Raw genomic sequence first — 16,513 nt, 5'->3', positions numbered from 1 at the left:
CACGTTCAACAGTTGTCATTGGAAAGGATCCTTAACGATCTAAGACGGAACGATCGCTGTACATACAACAGCGCTCGGCTCTATGGAGAGAGGAGGGGGGAGAACGACAGAGCGGCACCTCGCTGCGCTCTCCTCCCCTTCTCTCGTAATAGGATTGTTCATCGTTTGTTGTTCATTATCAATGAACGACATTGGAATAGCGCTGTACACACTCCAGATTCTCATCTGTTACCATCCCTGAAGTGATTATCGGACGAGACTCATCTGACGTTTGTACGTAGCCTAAGAGTATTGTGATCTATTGAGAAGTTACTTCATTCTACGTGCTGCTAGAGAGGTCAGCGATGGCTTGTTTCCAACTCTTTTTCTGTTTGTCAGGAATGTATACAAATAAATTCAGATTAAGTTACCTAATTTATTATACTTTAAATAACATAAATAAGTATATTTTACCTATGGTAAAATATTTAATCTCTAATTAACATAGACTAATCTCTAATAACATAAAGTGAACAAATAAGGGACAGTCTAAAAATAAAATACTGTATATCAAATTGGAATGTAGATGTTAAGTTTGTAGGACAGGAAATGTAACTAGAGTGGTAACTGCCTGGAAAAAAATGATTGTTAAACAACTCTTCAGTTCTTGTCATGTAATGGGGAGGGAGTACACCCAACAAAAGAATTTAGGCTGTGTTGTCTTTTGTATCTGTTGATATTCCTGTCTGCACTGCAATAATATTTATTGTCTTATCAGTTCTGCCCAGGTTTTCAGTTTGTTACACGTTTGTCTTGGTGCTACCCAATTAGTCACTTACCTCTGCTTTACACTGAAAGAATGTGAACTTTGCTCATAGCAACAACAGCTTTCAAATACAAGTTTAGTATATTGTATTTTGGCAATAAAAGTAGGCTCAAATGTTTTGAAATGATAAATGTAGTTGGTAAAGAATTCTTGTGGCTCTCCCCTAGGCTACTGAATACTTATTAACTAAACAAATAAACAAGTAAAATAATTTACTATTCTTTCACTGTCCCAGTGTCATTAAACATAGAAATTCTGATCATCCTGCAGCCAGGGCAGGCTGGGGGATATTTGCTGAACTGTATGTTCTTTATGAATGTCTGGAAATCAAACTATATATTAATTTATCGACATATCTTTATTATACCGAACTATATATTAATAGTCATTTGTCCTAGGGGTAACTGTTATTAAACTGATCATGTGCAAAGTTTAAAAATGACAGGTGTAAATTTGCACTCCTTCATTTGCATCTGATTTGCACGGAGACCTTAGATAATGCAAGTTTTTGTCTGATTTTGTAAGTGTCCGAAGAAAAGCCCTTTGTGTGGATAAACCAATGTTATATACTAGGAGCAGGTGCAGTCTTCACTTATCTATTGAATGACTGACACTGCCAAACTGCCAGCATTTACTGCCATGTGTTTATTTCTCCTTAGTATTATTATTAACTGTCTTGTTCTTCTTTCCAGGAATTGGCCAGTTCAGTTTTTCTGGTCATGGAGGTGAGTTTTCTTTTTTATTTTTTTTTAAACGTATTATTTAGTCCTGTGCTTCCTTCTATCTGCTACACCAACCAGACACTATTGAAAAAGTAGGGTAGAATAGGGAATTACTTTAGAAGTTTTTTGTTTTTTTGGATGCAGAAATGTTTTTTAGTGTATTTTCCCACTTTTTTTTGTAACAGTCTGGCCTTATTTATGAAATTACCACCGAAAAATAAAGTTGCTTTAAAGTTGCTTACTACATGTATACATGTAAAGGAGGAGACTTCTCTTGGTACATGTAGATCCAAACACTTCAACAGAAAATTTTCCACACCAAACAAATAGCTTAGCTTATCCATTAAATATTCAGACTGAGAATTGTGCTGTTTTTATGTTAGGAACTAACCTATTATTAAGCATTACATTTTTGTGCTGTGTTGATGGGCCTTGGTTCTCTGTCTATGGAAGAGTTGACCTCCATTGGACCTGCTTCACACAAGTTTTGCACTTTCAATAAATTGTAAGGATATGCAAACCTGATTCAGCACACAAAAGACTGACACACTGGCTATAATGTTGAGCCCACAGAAACATGTACATATATCCTAATGAATATAAGTGTGTGCACTTGTATATGCAGAAATATTTTTTTCACTTTAAAATTATAGATGTTTTAACTTCTTCCTTTGTTTTGCTTTTTAGTATTGCAATGGCGGAGACCTGGCTGATTACCTCCACAGTAAGTGCACATTTATTTTATATGACAGTTTAGCAATAACAACACTTGTAAAAATGACCTCAAAGACCTAAAGCATAAAGTAAAGTTACAAAGATAACAGGGTTTTCGGCAGGGTTGTGAAGAAATAAAAAAACAACTAGATTATAAGAGTGAACTATTTATTTATTGTAGGCTTGTTCCAGCATGTTGTGTAGAAGTAATAAAAGATCATAAAATGAAAAACATGCCTACCACAGGCTTAGATCCGGTAATGATATACTTTGGCATTTAGCGGGTGGGATAGTTGACATTTTTCTTCATATACAAAAAAGGGATTTTATTACAGTAATGCCTGTTTGTGTCTGGTCCATTTTTTTGTTTTTGGAAGCTGCCTTGTTTATTTCATGCTTGGCCTTTGTCTTATATTGGAGTAAAATAGGACGTCATAGTAATTCATTATGTAAATCTGTGTTTAGCCTGACAAAACAATTCAGATAAATTTCCTTTTTTTTATGTCTGCAGTACCTTTGATAAAACACTACATGAGGGCAAACAATTATTGTAATTGTAATGTAATGTAGGTTTAAAGTGGAACTAAGGATCTGGCGGGTCATTATTACAGAAAGGGACAGGAGATGTACCATCTGCAATAATCCCTCCTACCTGCCTGATCACTCTGGGCATCTGTCAAAAGCTTTGGTTTTCAGGATACCTGGCAAATTGGCTTCCCCTAGGCGTGCTGGGAAAAAATTACATCATATCTGCCTGGGCAATCAAAATGGCCACTCACCTTTTCCTGTTCTTCCACATGGCACCACCACCTTCTTCCTTCTTCTATTTTAAGAGGGCTTTTTGTGGGGATTCAGAATCCCTGAAAGGATAACTAAATTCTGAATGGAGTTTATTGCAGCTGCGGAGTGGAGCTGCATTTGTTTAATTTTTTTTGGCTGAAACCATTGTACATGTTACTCCTGCTATAAAAGCAATGCCTTTGTTATTTCCAGTGAGTTAAATTGCAAGTGTAAAGCTACGTTCACAGTTCCAATGATTCTTGCCCGGTAATTGGCTCAGGGCTGATATCCGGCAAGAATCTGAAGTGTGTACAGCACGCGTTGTTCATCGTCCGAACAACCGTCCTGGCAGATCCATGGACGATGAACAACGAACGATCGTAATGCAAGGGAAGGGGGAGAGCTCACAGCGGGGTGCTGCTCCGTCGCTCTCCCCCTCCCCTCTGCATACAGCAGAACCGTGCTGTATGTACATCATCGTTCATGCATTGTGGAGTGCTTAGTCGTTGGAAAGGATTGTGAAAGATCCTTTCCAATGACTAGAATTGCAAGTGTGTATTCGGCTTAAGACTATTTTATCTATCTTCTGTAAACTACTAATCTCCCCATTCCTGTTTCATGGAGATGAACAAAGGCAAACGTGTTTGAAATCCAGCTCGGATAACAACCAAGCTAGCAAATATTAAACACTAAACATAGCTTTAAAATCACAAAATCATTGGAGTAATTAATGTTCATTTATGGTTGCCAGATTGGTTGGCACGTATACCAGTAAAAGAGAATCTTGAAGTTGGTGAATTGGTAAAGCACCTAAATGTCCAATAGTACCGGTCTTGCTTATCTAGAAAGTCAAAGGTCTGACCTAGTAGTATGGAATGAGTAAGAGATAATCTTTTTTTCTTGCTTCTCAGTGTGTCTTTTTTACCTGTATTATTATTTTTTTTTTTGGAGAATTAATACTTTAATTACATTTGTATATGCTGAGAGTCTTATTGGACTCCTACTACTTGGAGAGAACGGTAGTCAATACTCTGATCAATAGATTGGCTAAGGCACTGTACTAGGATTTTTATTATTAATGTCGGTTGGGTGAAGTCTGAAGAATGAGTAGTCAAATTATATTTACCAGTCCCTTTCTAGGATCTCTGGGAACTTGTTGAACTTTTCTGCTCCAGAAATGTGGTTTTGGTGAGAGCTTTTATGACTTGCCATGCCATACAAGCATCATGTTTACTTTCCTAGAACAGATCTTGGAATATTACTACACGTCAGACCTGGGCTTGACCTGGCTAGGCAGCATGCGCCGTCCCTGTGAAACGGACCCCGTGCCAGTGAGAGGAGAAGAAAAAGTCTAAACAAACAGCCCCGCTTCTGGGAGAATGGTTTGGTCACAGCCTCACTCCACACAAATAAACAAAGAGATATAGTTACTTACTAGCACTTCTGGCAGAACAGTATCTTGGGAGCAGATAAACTACTTTATTACTGAATACTGTGAAGAGCAATGATAAGTACTTGGCTTATTACTTCCCCAGGGAGTTCCTTTGCTGATTTTATACATTACATGGAGTAAGAATGCTATAAGTGTTGGGAGATGTCTTGACTTGAGAAGTTAAGGGGAATCTGTGCTGAGTTATTATGCAGGCTGCCTTTGCTGATTCCTCCTAAAAATGCTGATTCGATGGCTTTAATACATTTTAGATCACTCCGTTTTCCTAATTCAGGTTTTAGGTCAATATGTCAAAGCCAATGACAGCCTTAATATATTGTAGCTTGCTAGTATCTTTGCATTAGGCATTTCAAATGTATCAGGTTTTTCAAAAGCATCATTTACATGCTAAATATGCTTAGCGCGTAATTCGTTTTTTCAGTGTATGTCAAAGTGCTGGCTTTCCAGGGGCCTTTCATACATGTTTTATCAGTACCCTCTCCATTTTCCTTTTGCTGAGCAGATCAGTGCAAGGGCAGCATAGTTGGCTCAGTGGTTAATGACTCTATCTGCATGGAGTTTGTATGTTCTCCTGTGTCTGCACCAGTTTCCAGGCTACTCTGGTTTCCTTCCATATCACAAATAAAATAACATTCATTTATGTTAATGCTTAATGCTTTCCCTAAAAAAAAAAAAAAAGCCCTTAGACTGTGTTAATGAGACTATGGTGGGGATGTTAGAGTGTGAGCCCCTTTAAAGGACAATTAGTGATATGACAGTGGACTTTGTAGTGAAGTGCTGCGTAATATGTTGGCGCTATATAAATACTGGCTAATAATAATAAACAGAGTGCAAGGACAGAACAGTGATATAGAAATTGACTGTCCTAGCTTTTTCTCACTAAAGGCATTGCAGTATTCCATGAGTGCAAGATACTGACAAAGTAATATATAGAAAGTATACCTATAGATGCCAGCGGAGAATAATGCAGTCTATACAATTCTTTTAATATTTACTCACCTCTTATTTGTATGGGATGGGTCCACCTACATGATCCATACAACCAAGTAGATCTGCTGACCACACAGTTGTTGGTTAACCTAAATATTTCACAATATTATTGTATTGTGTGGGACTCCATATAAAAGTGCTGTGTTTTTAGAAAAAAAATTAGAAGTGTTGTGCAGAAAGTCTCCTAGTATATGAGAATACGTAGACATCTACAGGCTAACCGCTTCATAGATCTGCAGAACAAGGCATTGTGACTCTGTAATAGGGAATGATCAGCTGCAGACAATACCAGTGACTAGCTTTTTGTCTCTTTCTTGGTCTCATATTCCTGATTTCTTAAGTGTCTTGACTACACCAGATCCGAAGGGTACAAACTATTTAAATCTGTAAAAGGGGAATATCAAGTTTGGCATGGTAAATTTTATGAAGGACGGTCTCTTGTATAATTGTCTCTTGTGTAATAGTCCTCACATATATAAAATGTTAATCACTGGTGCATTAATATTTCATAGTCCCCCACAGACTTCTCCGTCAACTCAGAACATTCCCACGCTTGCTTGGAAGTCTAACCCTTGATTTCCTGTGTTTTTCTGAAACGTTGTTACAACACAGACTGTATTTTCATAAGCATTTAAAAAACCTCCAGCCTTCTGTTCAGTGTATTGGCAAGACATAGAGCTTTTTTTAAGCTACTGTCAGCCATGTAGAACTGGCAGAGCAACAGAGCAGCTGAATTACATAGTTCTGTTTGAAGCCTTTGTATATTTTATATGGAAAACGCTACTGTTTTGTGTTATGTTCATTTGTGTCTTGTAAATTGGCCTGCCCTGTTCTGCATTGTTTAAATGTTGAATTCCAGATAAAAAAAACAATGACATGCATTTTCCACTTGTGTACAGCGTATAAAAGTAGGAGGGAGAAACCTTTCATGTAAAGACCCCATACATACAGGCATGCATTTATTGTCACTAAAACAATCTTTAGTTCTTTTTCAGCCACAGTAGAATGAATTAGGAAATTAAAGATAGCACTTTTCTGTTCTTTGAAGAGGGGAAGGGTAAGAACGAGCACCTGACTGTGTCCTTCCTATTAGAAACTATGGCAGTCATAAGCGGTTGGTCATTTAGCAACTCGATACAGCACAATGATGAACATCAATATCATTGAATGTCAGACATCAGATCTACGTATGCTACATTTTTTGTTGAGGCAATTACAAACACTTTAAGTAAGGCCTTTTCTTTTTGGGCTAAATTTATGTAGATTTGGAGCCGTCGCTTTCCGGCTGATGCTGTTGATTGGGATTTAGTTTGTGCATACAAGTTCCATTTACTTGTATGATATAAACATATTGTAATATGCATATTATGAAGGTCAGTTACCAATACAATTGGTCAGCAGTTTACATTGACAGGTTCTGTGCACTTACCTATCCTATATGGGTACTGACCATACAGGTAAGTGTATGTTTATTCTGTATTTGAAAGCATTGGCAGAACCAGACTGCTAAGATGGATGTATTTATCTTAGTGTCAGCCACCTTAGGTCAGTGTATTCATTAGGAAAAATCTAAAGAAATAAATGCTGCTAGAACATATTGATATTATTTTGAAAGTCAGACTTTTGACACTATAAAAAACAAAAATGAGTCTATGATGATCACTGTTGTCAGTGTTTTTTTTTCTTGTGAGTTTGGTTGTTTCCTCAATGGACTGACTGCACAGCTAAATGAACAAAATAGGTTTGCAAGTGCATACTAGTATGTAATTATATGTTTTTACTTATAATGCTTATATTTAAAAAAAAAAATGTGCTGAAGCTCTTTTATTGTATTATTACTGCATTAATGCAATTTGTAGAACATTTCCATTTGAAATCACCTTGGGGCCAGGATGTAATCAATTTTTTGCCTTTCAGTAATGCGTACTTTGAGCGAAGACACCATTCGACTATTTCTTCAGCAAATTGCGGGAGCTATGAAAATGCTGCACAGCAAGGGAATTATTCACCGAGACCTGAAGCCCCAGAACATTCTTCTTTCATGTACTGGAGGACGTAGATCCAATCCCAACAATATCCGCATAAAGATAGGTGAGACATGCCTATATTCATACTTTATATGCTGCCTTTGTATAGCAGTTAATTCTCATCAAGAATAGGAATTGTTTAGTAAGTAATCACTTTACAAATTTGGCTGATTTGCTAGAGCTGTTCAGTGACTATGTGCAGCAACACCAAGTACCCTATTGAAAATGGTGGCAAAAAGTGAGCGTAATTCAGTATTTAAATCTGTATGGCACCTGGAGTTTGTAATGAAATGTTTTACTGGTCTACATGGCCTTTTTTTAATTCTTTGATTGGGGAAATAGTTATATTTATAATAGTTATAATAGTATATGTTTATCTCTCCAATCAATCTTCCCCTAAAATGAGGCAGGTTTGAAATCTCTTTTACATAAGATTTATGTGTTTTTCTTATTAAATCAATGAAAAAAAAATGTTTTAAAACATTTATAAATTTATAAATAGATCCCAAAACTGTTTATATAAAACCAAATTTTTTTCATAGAATCATGTTTTTTTTTTTTTGATTTGACAATTTTGATTTTGATTTTTTTTTTGATTTGACATTCATTAGATTTAAGTAGTAGTAAATCTTTTATTGTATAGTCTGTTCTCTGTAGAGTCTGTACCGTTTTTGTAGGACCTGCTTATTGTCTAACATAAATCTTGTAGAGTATATATTGCATGCTTTTTTAGGTTCCTCACTCACTGTTATCCTGGCTTTGTTTCAACTCCCTTTCCTGGCGCCTTGTAGCCAAGTATTTTATCTCGTTATTTATAGTTTAAGTAGCTAATTCAGAAATATGTTTCTTTTTTAGATATGTACTATGGATAGAAGGTTTGGATTGTATTGTGCTCCAAGTATCTCTAGCCATATCACCTTCTAGAATCAACATCAACTCTATATATGGGTGACTGTGCTTGCCTTGGATAGGCATTCTGGACAAAACTCAGAGCTGACTTATAGTTTTTTGTCAGCACTTTTCCTGATGCTATTGTTTATTCTTGTGTCCTTTTAACCATTTATTGTCTGGCCATTATTCAGTAGATATTAGATTGTCCACTGACTTTAAATGCCAATAACCTTATTTTTTAAAGACTCAACTTTATTATTTTTTTATTATTATTATTATTTTTAAAGATCTCCAGTATAATTACAAACAAAGCTCAGCTTTAGGGCTGTTATATGGGAAATGGTAGTGTTGCCCAAATTGTTTGCATCACTTCTACTTTCCTGTGTGTTTCATACAACTTAACTTTTTGCAAGGCAATAAATACACAGTTGGAATAAGTATATGATGACTGTTTTATCTATGAAAAGAATTTATAAGTCTCTTTACACATAGGTTTGTGATCCAGGCATTATCTTATTCTTGACTACACAGCTTGTTTAACACACCTAAAGCTGCTGACTGGACAGTGAAAGAGCAGCAGCAGATTTATGAGTTTATCATAGAGATCCTGGTTATCTCCTAGCTCTAGTTTGCAATCTCCCACAGATTACAAGAGTATTTTTTTAAGACAAAGTAAGGTAATTAGTAGCATTTTACATATCTGATATAAATAGTTTGAAGAAATAATTATCTATCTGCCTAGAGGTCAGCATTAAGTAAGTTTTATAATGTGTAATTTCTGTAGTTGCTTGACAAGCTGCAGTAAACAGGTTGGGCAACCTGACACACTTCTCATTTCTGTAAATTCATTTAGTTTATTTGTGTTACCTAATGCTTTCATTTGGTTTTTAGAGCTGGGTTTAGTAAAATATCATACATTTGTAGAGCTCAGTTCTTGAAACTGGTATCCTCTTGTGTGCTTTGTTTGCTTTTTGTTAGATTTTGTAATGGTTTTCAAATAAATGGCACCCAGTTGTTCTTCATCCATGTAGCAGTGTTGACACAGTGCAGTGATCATGCTGTGACCATGTTCAACTTTTGTCATTAATATGATTCTAATATCAGTTCTTATTCTTGTCTGTCAGGAGGGAAGCTTGTGCTACAAGTGTGTCAGATCTCTTTTTTGTGGTTTGCTTTCTCTTCTGCTCAAACAAATCATGGAGTCACCATTAAATAAAAAAATTAGATGTGCTTTAAGTTGTGGACATGGTCGGGTCCTAGTGCACAGAATGTATCACGTATGAGTCATATTGGTTCACAAGTAATATTTTCTAATCTAATCTGTAATTAGCATAGAACATATTATTTGTTTCATTGTTGCTTTGTGCCACACTTCTAAGGCTTTGTAAACAACTCAAATTGTCGCCCAAGAAGAATGGCTGTGCTCCTCTCAAGCAAATATCTGACATGTATAGCTATCCCCCTACAGCATTCATTAGTCTGTCCTGGAGGATTATTGAACAACCAATTTAGAATTACTGCTGTGCACTTATTTAGCGTTTATTCTGGATCGGTCATCCATTGATCCTTTCTGACGTCATTGGGCGACTGCTATACACATCAGATTCTTGCCTGAGACGAGCATAATCTTTAATCTCGAGCCATAATCATCCGATGTGTGTACATTATTTTCATACTGAGTATTAAATAGGGCTACGATGTTTACATGAATCTAGTTTTATATCTCACTGATTATTGGTGCTTATTTAATGTATATTTTTGTTCTTGAATGCTTTCAGTAACCATAGCACTAAGGCTGTGTAAACACGTAAGAATTTTGTCATTGAAAAGGAACTTGCATGATCCTTTCCAACGACAAAAGACTGAAAAGATGTATGAATGAGCCCTGTACATACAGAGCTGTTCTGCTCTATGAAGAGAGGAGGAGAGAACAAGGGAGCAGCACCCCACTGTGCTCTCTCCTATTCACTTGGATTACAATCGTTCCTCATTCCTGGATATATTCTGACTTCGAATGGCCCCTGTACACAAGTAAGAGTCTCGCCCATTACCAGCCCTGAAGCAATAATGGGACGAGAATCATCTGACGTGTGTACGTAGCCTAAGATTATTGATGTGGTATATAAGTCTGTGAGTACTTAACCTTTCTGACCACACACTTTGTTGAACACTGCTTTCTTGTGTAGAAATAGTCCCTTGAAGTCTGCTAGGAAACCGCTTCAAGGACTGTCAATCCCCTGAGTCCCCTGCATCACCGACTGATTCCTCCCACTCACATATCCATACAGTCTCTTGTAATAGAAAGGAGTTGAGGACCCAGGAAATCAACATTCCCAGAAGTCTTAATTTTCTTTCAGACTAAGGGACTGTTTCTACCAAACAGGGCAATTTTTGATCGCCAGCAGAAAATCTGAATATTCCCACCCTTTGTTCTTCTGTGCCTTGGGGTGTTTAGCATAGCATAGCATAGACACATTAAGCTTGTATGTTCTAATTTGGATGATGGTAATCTATGTAATAAAAGGTTATTTAGTTATTATTGGGCTAGTTAGCTATATAGTTTAGCTCAGTTATACATAATATATTAATAACAAATTGTCTTCCAATTGATCTGAAGTAGGATATTCTTCATGAACTCCGTTTTTTGTCCACAGCTGATTTTGGATTTGCAAGATACCTGCAGAATAACATGATGGCTGCAACTCTGTGTGGATCTCCCATGTACATGGTAAAAATCTTTCTCTTATTTTTTTATTTGGCTGCAGAATAAAAAAAAAAGTTGCAGTGACTATAAACAGGGGAAATTAACAAAGGCAACTTGAAATTTGATGTGCAAAAATGATCACCTCATGACAGTGATTGTGATCACATTTTGGACTATTGCTATATTTGGACAGAAGGGAAATTTTAGCTGTGGCAAACCTGCCTAAGCAGAGGTCATCTTCTGGGCAAACTACATGTCAGTGCGATAAGTAGATTTGGAGGTATTGTTATATGTTAACCTCAGCTTTGATTTAAACTTTGGCCTGGCCCTTTCTTCCAACGCCATCCCATTCTGATTCCTTCACATAACGTGTAGCCTAACTTACCGATATGGAGACTTGGGAGGCGAGATGGGTTACAAAAGGTTCAACTTTTGAACAAAAGGCTACGATTTGCATATCGTTTTAATTTCTGACTAATCTAACGTGGTTTTTACTGAGAGTATCCTCCTACATCATATACTCCATTTAAATTGCCAAGGTTTGTAACTCCGCTTTTAAAAAGATTGTATGTGTACACATTTTTATTGCAATTTGCAATTTACACCATCATTCATTTTACAGATGCAGACAATTATTTACAAGAATTCACACTGCAACAATATTAACCATATTTTATGACAACAAAAAGTAATGAAGTCAGATTAAAAAATCTCTGTTACCACCCTTTATTCCTATGTAATATAACTAAGTGGAGCTGTAATTGTTATGTTAGAACATGTAATATTTGCTCACGCATTTGTCTCAGCTATAACAATAGAAAATTAATAATAGAACAATGTTCTATTGTTGCCTGTAATAATGAATTACCTTTGTACAGTGACTTAAAGTGATTTTAGTCCTCATAAACTATTGTGTGAAAGATTAACTATGTCTCTTTTCCATTTTATTTTCTGAACATAAATATTAGCATCTGCAGTAAAACAAAGTTGAAACATTACAGCAGGTTAGGCTATAGCCATGCAAGCAGAATTAAAAGAGCAATTGAATAGAAAGATCTCACTATTTGAATTTGATGAAGACTTTAAAAGATGTGTCAGCATTGTTTTATCTACCCTGACTTAACTTCATGGAGGGTCAGAGTGCAAATGAGATGGCTTTTTAACATTCCACTGCATGTGCCTGGGAGGATAGGAACAGTCACATCTGTCAGGGAGAATTGTGTTGCTTGACTGCTGGCAGTTGGGCACCTATGTGTAAAGTAAGCAGTTGGCATGTGCCCAACAATCTGAATTCTTATATCCTGGAAGCTATCACTGTCAGTCTGGTCCTGTCTAGCTCCTGAGCCAGCCTTCAAGGCAAATTCAGACATTGGGCATTTATTTATACAACATGTTTCTCTCCACTTTGCCTAAACATCTGCACAATACACATACTGAATCCTAAGTAGCTCTCCTATTCAGAGAACAGGGTTTGTAAAACTGTGGATCATTTCTGTAGGTTTTTTTTTCTAACTGCACTGTACAAAAATAGAAACTTTAGAAAGCTTGCCTTCTTAGGGAAAACATGACTTCTCCGATATATCTGAATCAATATAGATCCGAATCACAAAATAAGCAGTAACACAATTTATGTTCTCTCATTGTAAATAGGAACCACAAAATGGTGTATATAATGATATTCTGCTACATTTTTCTCATCCGCCTACAATATAAAATCATATCTTTCCTGAAAAATGATTCTGGTTAAAAAATAAATTTATAAGTTAGTCTGAAGTTGGTGAACTAAATATTACTTGAAAACCAGCTGGATGTTGGGTGGAATTTTCTATTATTATCCTGATATCTTTGAGCTTTTAATTACCTTGGATTACAAATGGAGGTAAGGAATGGAGGTTAAAAATACATTGGTATTAACAAAAAACCAAGGAATATGTACGGTAATTAAGTTATGTTATACCTTTTGCATGTTTAATTGAAAATTTGCTGAACAATTAAACCCTCCTTTTCATGTCTGTGGCCTTGTTAAGGTCCGTGCAGACTTTAGCTAAATGTTCAGAATTCAAGATTTCTGATCCATCATTAGATAATCATTTATTCAATTGCTGGCAAACATAGTCCTTGGGTGCCAACATGTAGGATATTAGTTGGGTGATTGCCGTTCATCTGCAAACACTTGTGCAGATGCTGCTATACAGCGAACAATTGTGTCACAGAAACATGCATACACGGAAAGTAGTCAGTTGACATAACCACACTTACATCTTCACAATCTCATTTGTAGTCAGTACAGCAGTGCCCTGCTTTGTCTAAGAACATAGTGTTGGCATGGATATGAAATTGTATATTGTAAAATTGTTCGGTGAGAATGGTCGTAGTCAGGAATCATTCGTTCCTAATACCTCTTCTCTAATATCTGTATGTAGCTTTACAGAGAATTGCCATTGTTTCTGCATAACAAACAGCATACACAAATACAAATCACAGACATATGGATTATGGATGCTGTTCTTGTAGTTTTATGTCTGTTTCTTAGTGGGCACTACAGTTAATTTGTTGCTATTGCATCAAATAAAACAGCCAATCAAGAAACTTCTTTTTTTTTTTTTACAAGGCGCCTGAGGTTATTATGTCCCAGCACTATGATGCCAAAGCTGACTTGTGGAGCATTGGTACCATCATCTATCAATGTTTGACTGGCAAGGCTCCTTTTCAGGTAGGTTTCATCTAGCTCATACATCCATGGTTGTTTAGTGAACAATGAAATGCATTCTATGTTTTAAATTGATAACTTTCATTGTGCAACATTTGTTTTTTGTTTTGTTTTTTGGCCCTAAAACAAAATCATTCTAATTACTCTAATTATGGAATCGCCTTTATAATGCCCACATAATGACCTTTAGAAGCAATCAACCCCTTGTTAACACTTTTCAGATGAGTGTAGACCTTCATGGAGCTCATGAACAAGGTAATAAAAGACTTGTATGTCAGCACCTGTAAGTAGTATTCATCAGTGAGGAAAGCTGACTCCTGTATGCGTAACAAGACACACTTGTGTCTCGTGTCCCCATCAGATTTGGCATTGGTACTAGTGTCCTGAACATCGGGTGGTAAGATATCAGACAGCGAATAACTGAAAAAAGTATTTGTGTTGCTTGTTATGGAAGTGTCTAAACTATGTTGCTTAGTGAGCAAATAAAATACAAATATTAAACACGTCTGGAAATTTTAATAAGATATGATGTAGCCACAAAATATTCAAGTGTAAATAATGTTCAGTAAATTTTATAATTGGTGATTATAAAGTGTTCTGTATGCTTTGGAAAACTCATCGCACACAGTACATATATAGGCATTTATATATCTTTATACGCACATCTGTCAGTAGTCCCCCTAGAACCTAGGCCTCCCTATTTTAAGGTAATTTGCACTTAAAGTTTTCTCTCAGTCTCCTTTTAATGTCCCACAAATACCCATTGATTCTCCCAGTGAAGGCCATTTACTGTAGCTTCATTATTAATAATTATAATAATAAATAATAATAAATTTATAATAAATTTATAATATAAAATTTAAATTATAAATTTAAAAAATATAAATTTATAATAAATAATAATAAACAGGATTCATATAGCGCCAACATATTAGGGAGCATTGTACAATAAATCATCTAATAATGTGGCAAGAGTGCTGCACTGCTACTAAATTCAGAGCGAAATTTCCACTCATGTAGTATGAAAAAAATGTTGTAGTGTGTGATTATCCGCATTGTCGCTACTCATTCACAAATGTAAAGCTTGTCAATCAGCACCTGTCCATATCTATCCCTGGCCACTGCTTTCTGCATTGACTGCGGTGCTTCTGTTGCCAAGACCATCCCACTGAACTGCAGTGTCTTAGGGGGAATATATGAGACACAAATTATGGATTTGGATCATTTTGGGAAGTATTTTGCTTACTTTATGGGGCTTTAGGCATTGCATTGCTACTGGATTAAGACTTTACAGGTGCCTTTATTGCATGTTAAGGTGACCAGCTTTGTGATTGTCCATTACAGAAGACGATCCTCTGGTCTATAACCAGCAACAGAGTAGTTTCATTCACAAAATAATGTGCCTGTTACTTGCTTTGTTCACCAGAGACCGATAAAGCTTTGACCTGAACTCATTTTTACACAGTGCAGCTTGTCATTTTTTTTTTTTTTGTCTGAATGTAAGGAGTTGATTGGGACCCTTGATCCAACCTGTACCCATTGCTGGTTTAACAGCTGCTTACTAGGTTTGTAGAGCTGTTAAGCTGTTATATCCCCGCAGAGTCTACCCCATTCATCCACTTTTCTGTAATGTTTGAAAGTTTCCGTTTGTAGAATTTGTTTTTTCATTATGATATTTGTTATCTCATAAGGTAACTTTTTATTGCCTTATTTTTACCTTGTTTAAATAACTTGTATCACAGTGTGTAAAAGGGACCTCGTTGTCTCGCTGTGAGTGGTTTGGCAAGGTTAGTTAGCAGCTGGAAAATGGAAGAGCATGAGTGGCGCAATAAAATGTTGAATATATTATATCACATGGCTGAGAAAATGTATTATAGTGTGTGCTGAATATTGTAGCATGTGTTACATATTAGTAAATGGATGTTAAACACCATGCTATGCTGTCTGCCTCTTCCCAGACCCTGGACAACTTGGAGCTTGCAAAACAAATATTTTAACAAAGCCAATAGACTATCACTCTCATTAAAATTTCCTGACATCAGGGAGTACTTAAAAAGGGTCTGAGGTTGTATACAAAAAGACAGAATAAAAGAAAATGGTTAGCCACTGATATTCTCTGTATTCTCCTGTCAGATGATCTTTACTCTGTAACTGACCACTACTACAAGTGAACTTTGTATAGGGGTGAAGGTCATGGCAGGGCTTTATTTCTAATGCCAGATCTGCAACACTACTGGTGATATGATTGCTGTTGGGAAAATAATAAAAAAAGCAATTTTAATACAAAAAAAAAATTAGGGAACACAGATGAGTGAAGCAGAAGCATTGAGATTTTTTTTCTCCAGCTGTAATGACATCACTAAGTTTTGCTTCAAATTTCTGAAAACATACATTTAGAGACAGCAGTGCCTTGAATCTAAACCTACAGCTTTGAAGCTGTAGACACAGGAATGTCTGGACATTGCCTTACATACCATTAACTGCACTCCTATTTTTAGGGGGTACTGCTGGGTCACAAATATTATTCCTAGATCTTCCCTGTGAAAAAAAGGACCAGGTCCCAATAAAGACTTGTATTTCCTATGTTATGTATTGGATAATGTGTTTATCTTTATTAGTTATTTCTAGATGGCTGTCAACCAATACTAAACTTTAAACTCAAAATGCAAGTCATAACACTCCCCTGGTAATCTGGGTTCCAGACAAAAAAGAGTTCAGAC

General features: G+C 36.2%; 1 protein-coding gene across 1 annotated transcript in view; it reads left to right on the top strand.

The window, feature by feature from the left end:
• ULK1 (unc-51 like autophagy activating kinase 1) overlaps nt 1–16,513 on the top strand; it is a 64,517-nt gene that overhangs the window by 16,976 nt on the left and 31,028 nt on the right. Inside the window, exons 4-8 of the mRNA XM_072415717.1 lie at nt 1,498–1,530; nt 2,215–2,251; nt 7,379–7,552; nt 11,034–11,107; nt 13,695–13,796. Coding sequence (XP_072271818.1) covers nt 1,498–1,530; nt 2,215–2,251; nt 7,379–7,552; nt 11,034–11,107; nt 13,695–13,796 — 420 coding nt within the window. The remainder of the gene's footprint in view (nt 1–1,497; nt 1,531–2,214; nt 2,252–7,378; nt 7,553–11,033; nt 11,108–13,694; nt 13,797–16,513) is intronic.

The sequence above is a fragment of the Pyxicephalus adspersus genome, chromosome 6, assembly GCF_032062135.1.
Source record: "Pyxicephalus adspersus chromosome 6, UCB_Pads_2.0, whole genome shotgun sequence".
NCBI classification, from domain to species: domain Eukaryota; kingdom Metazoa; phylum Chordata; class Amphibia; order Anura; family Pyxicephalidae; genus Pyxicephalus; species Pyxicephalus adspersus.
This window is presented reverse-complemented; position numbering and strand designations above follow the sequence as displayed.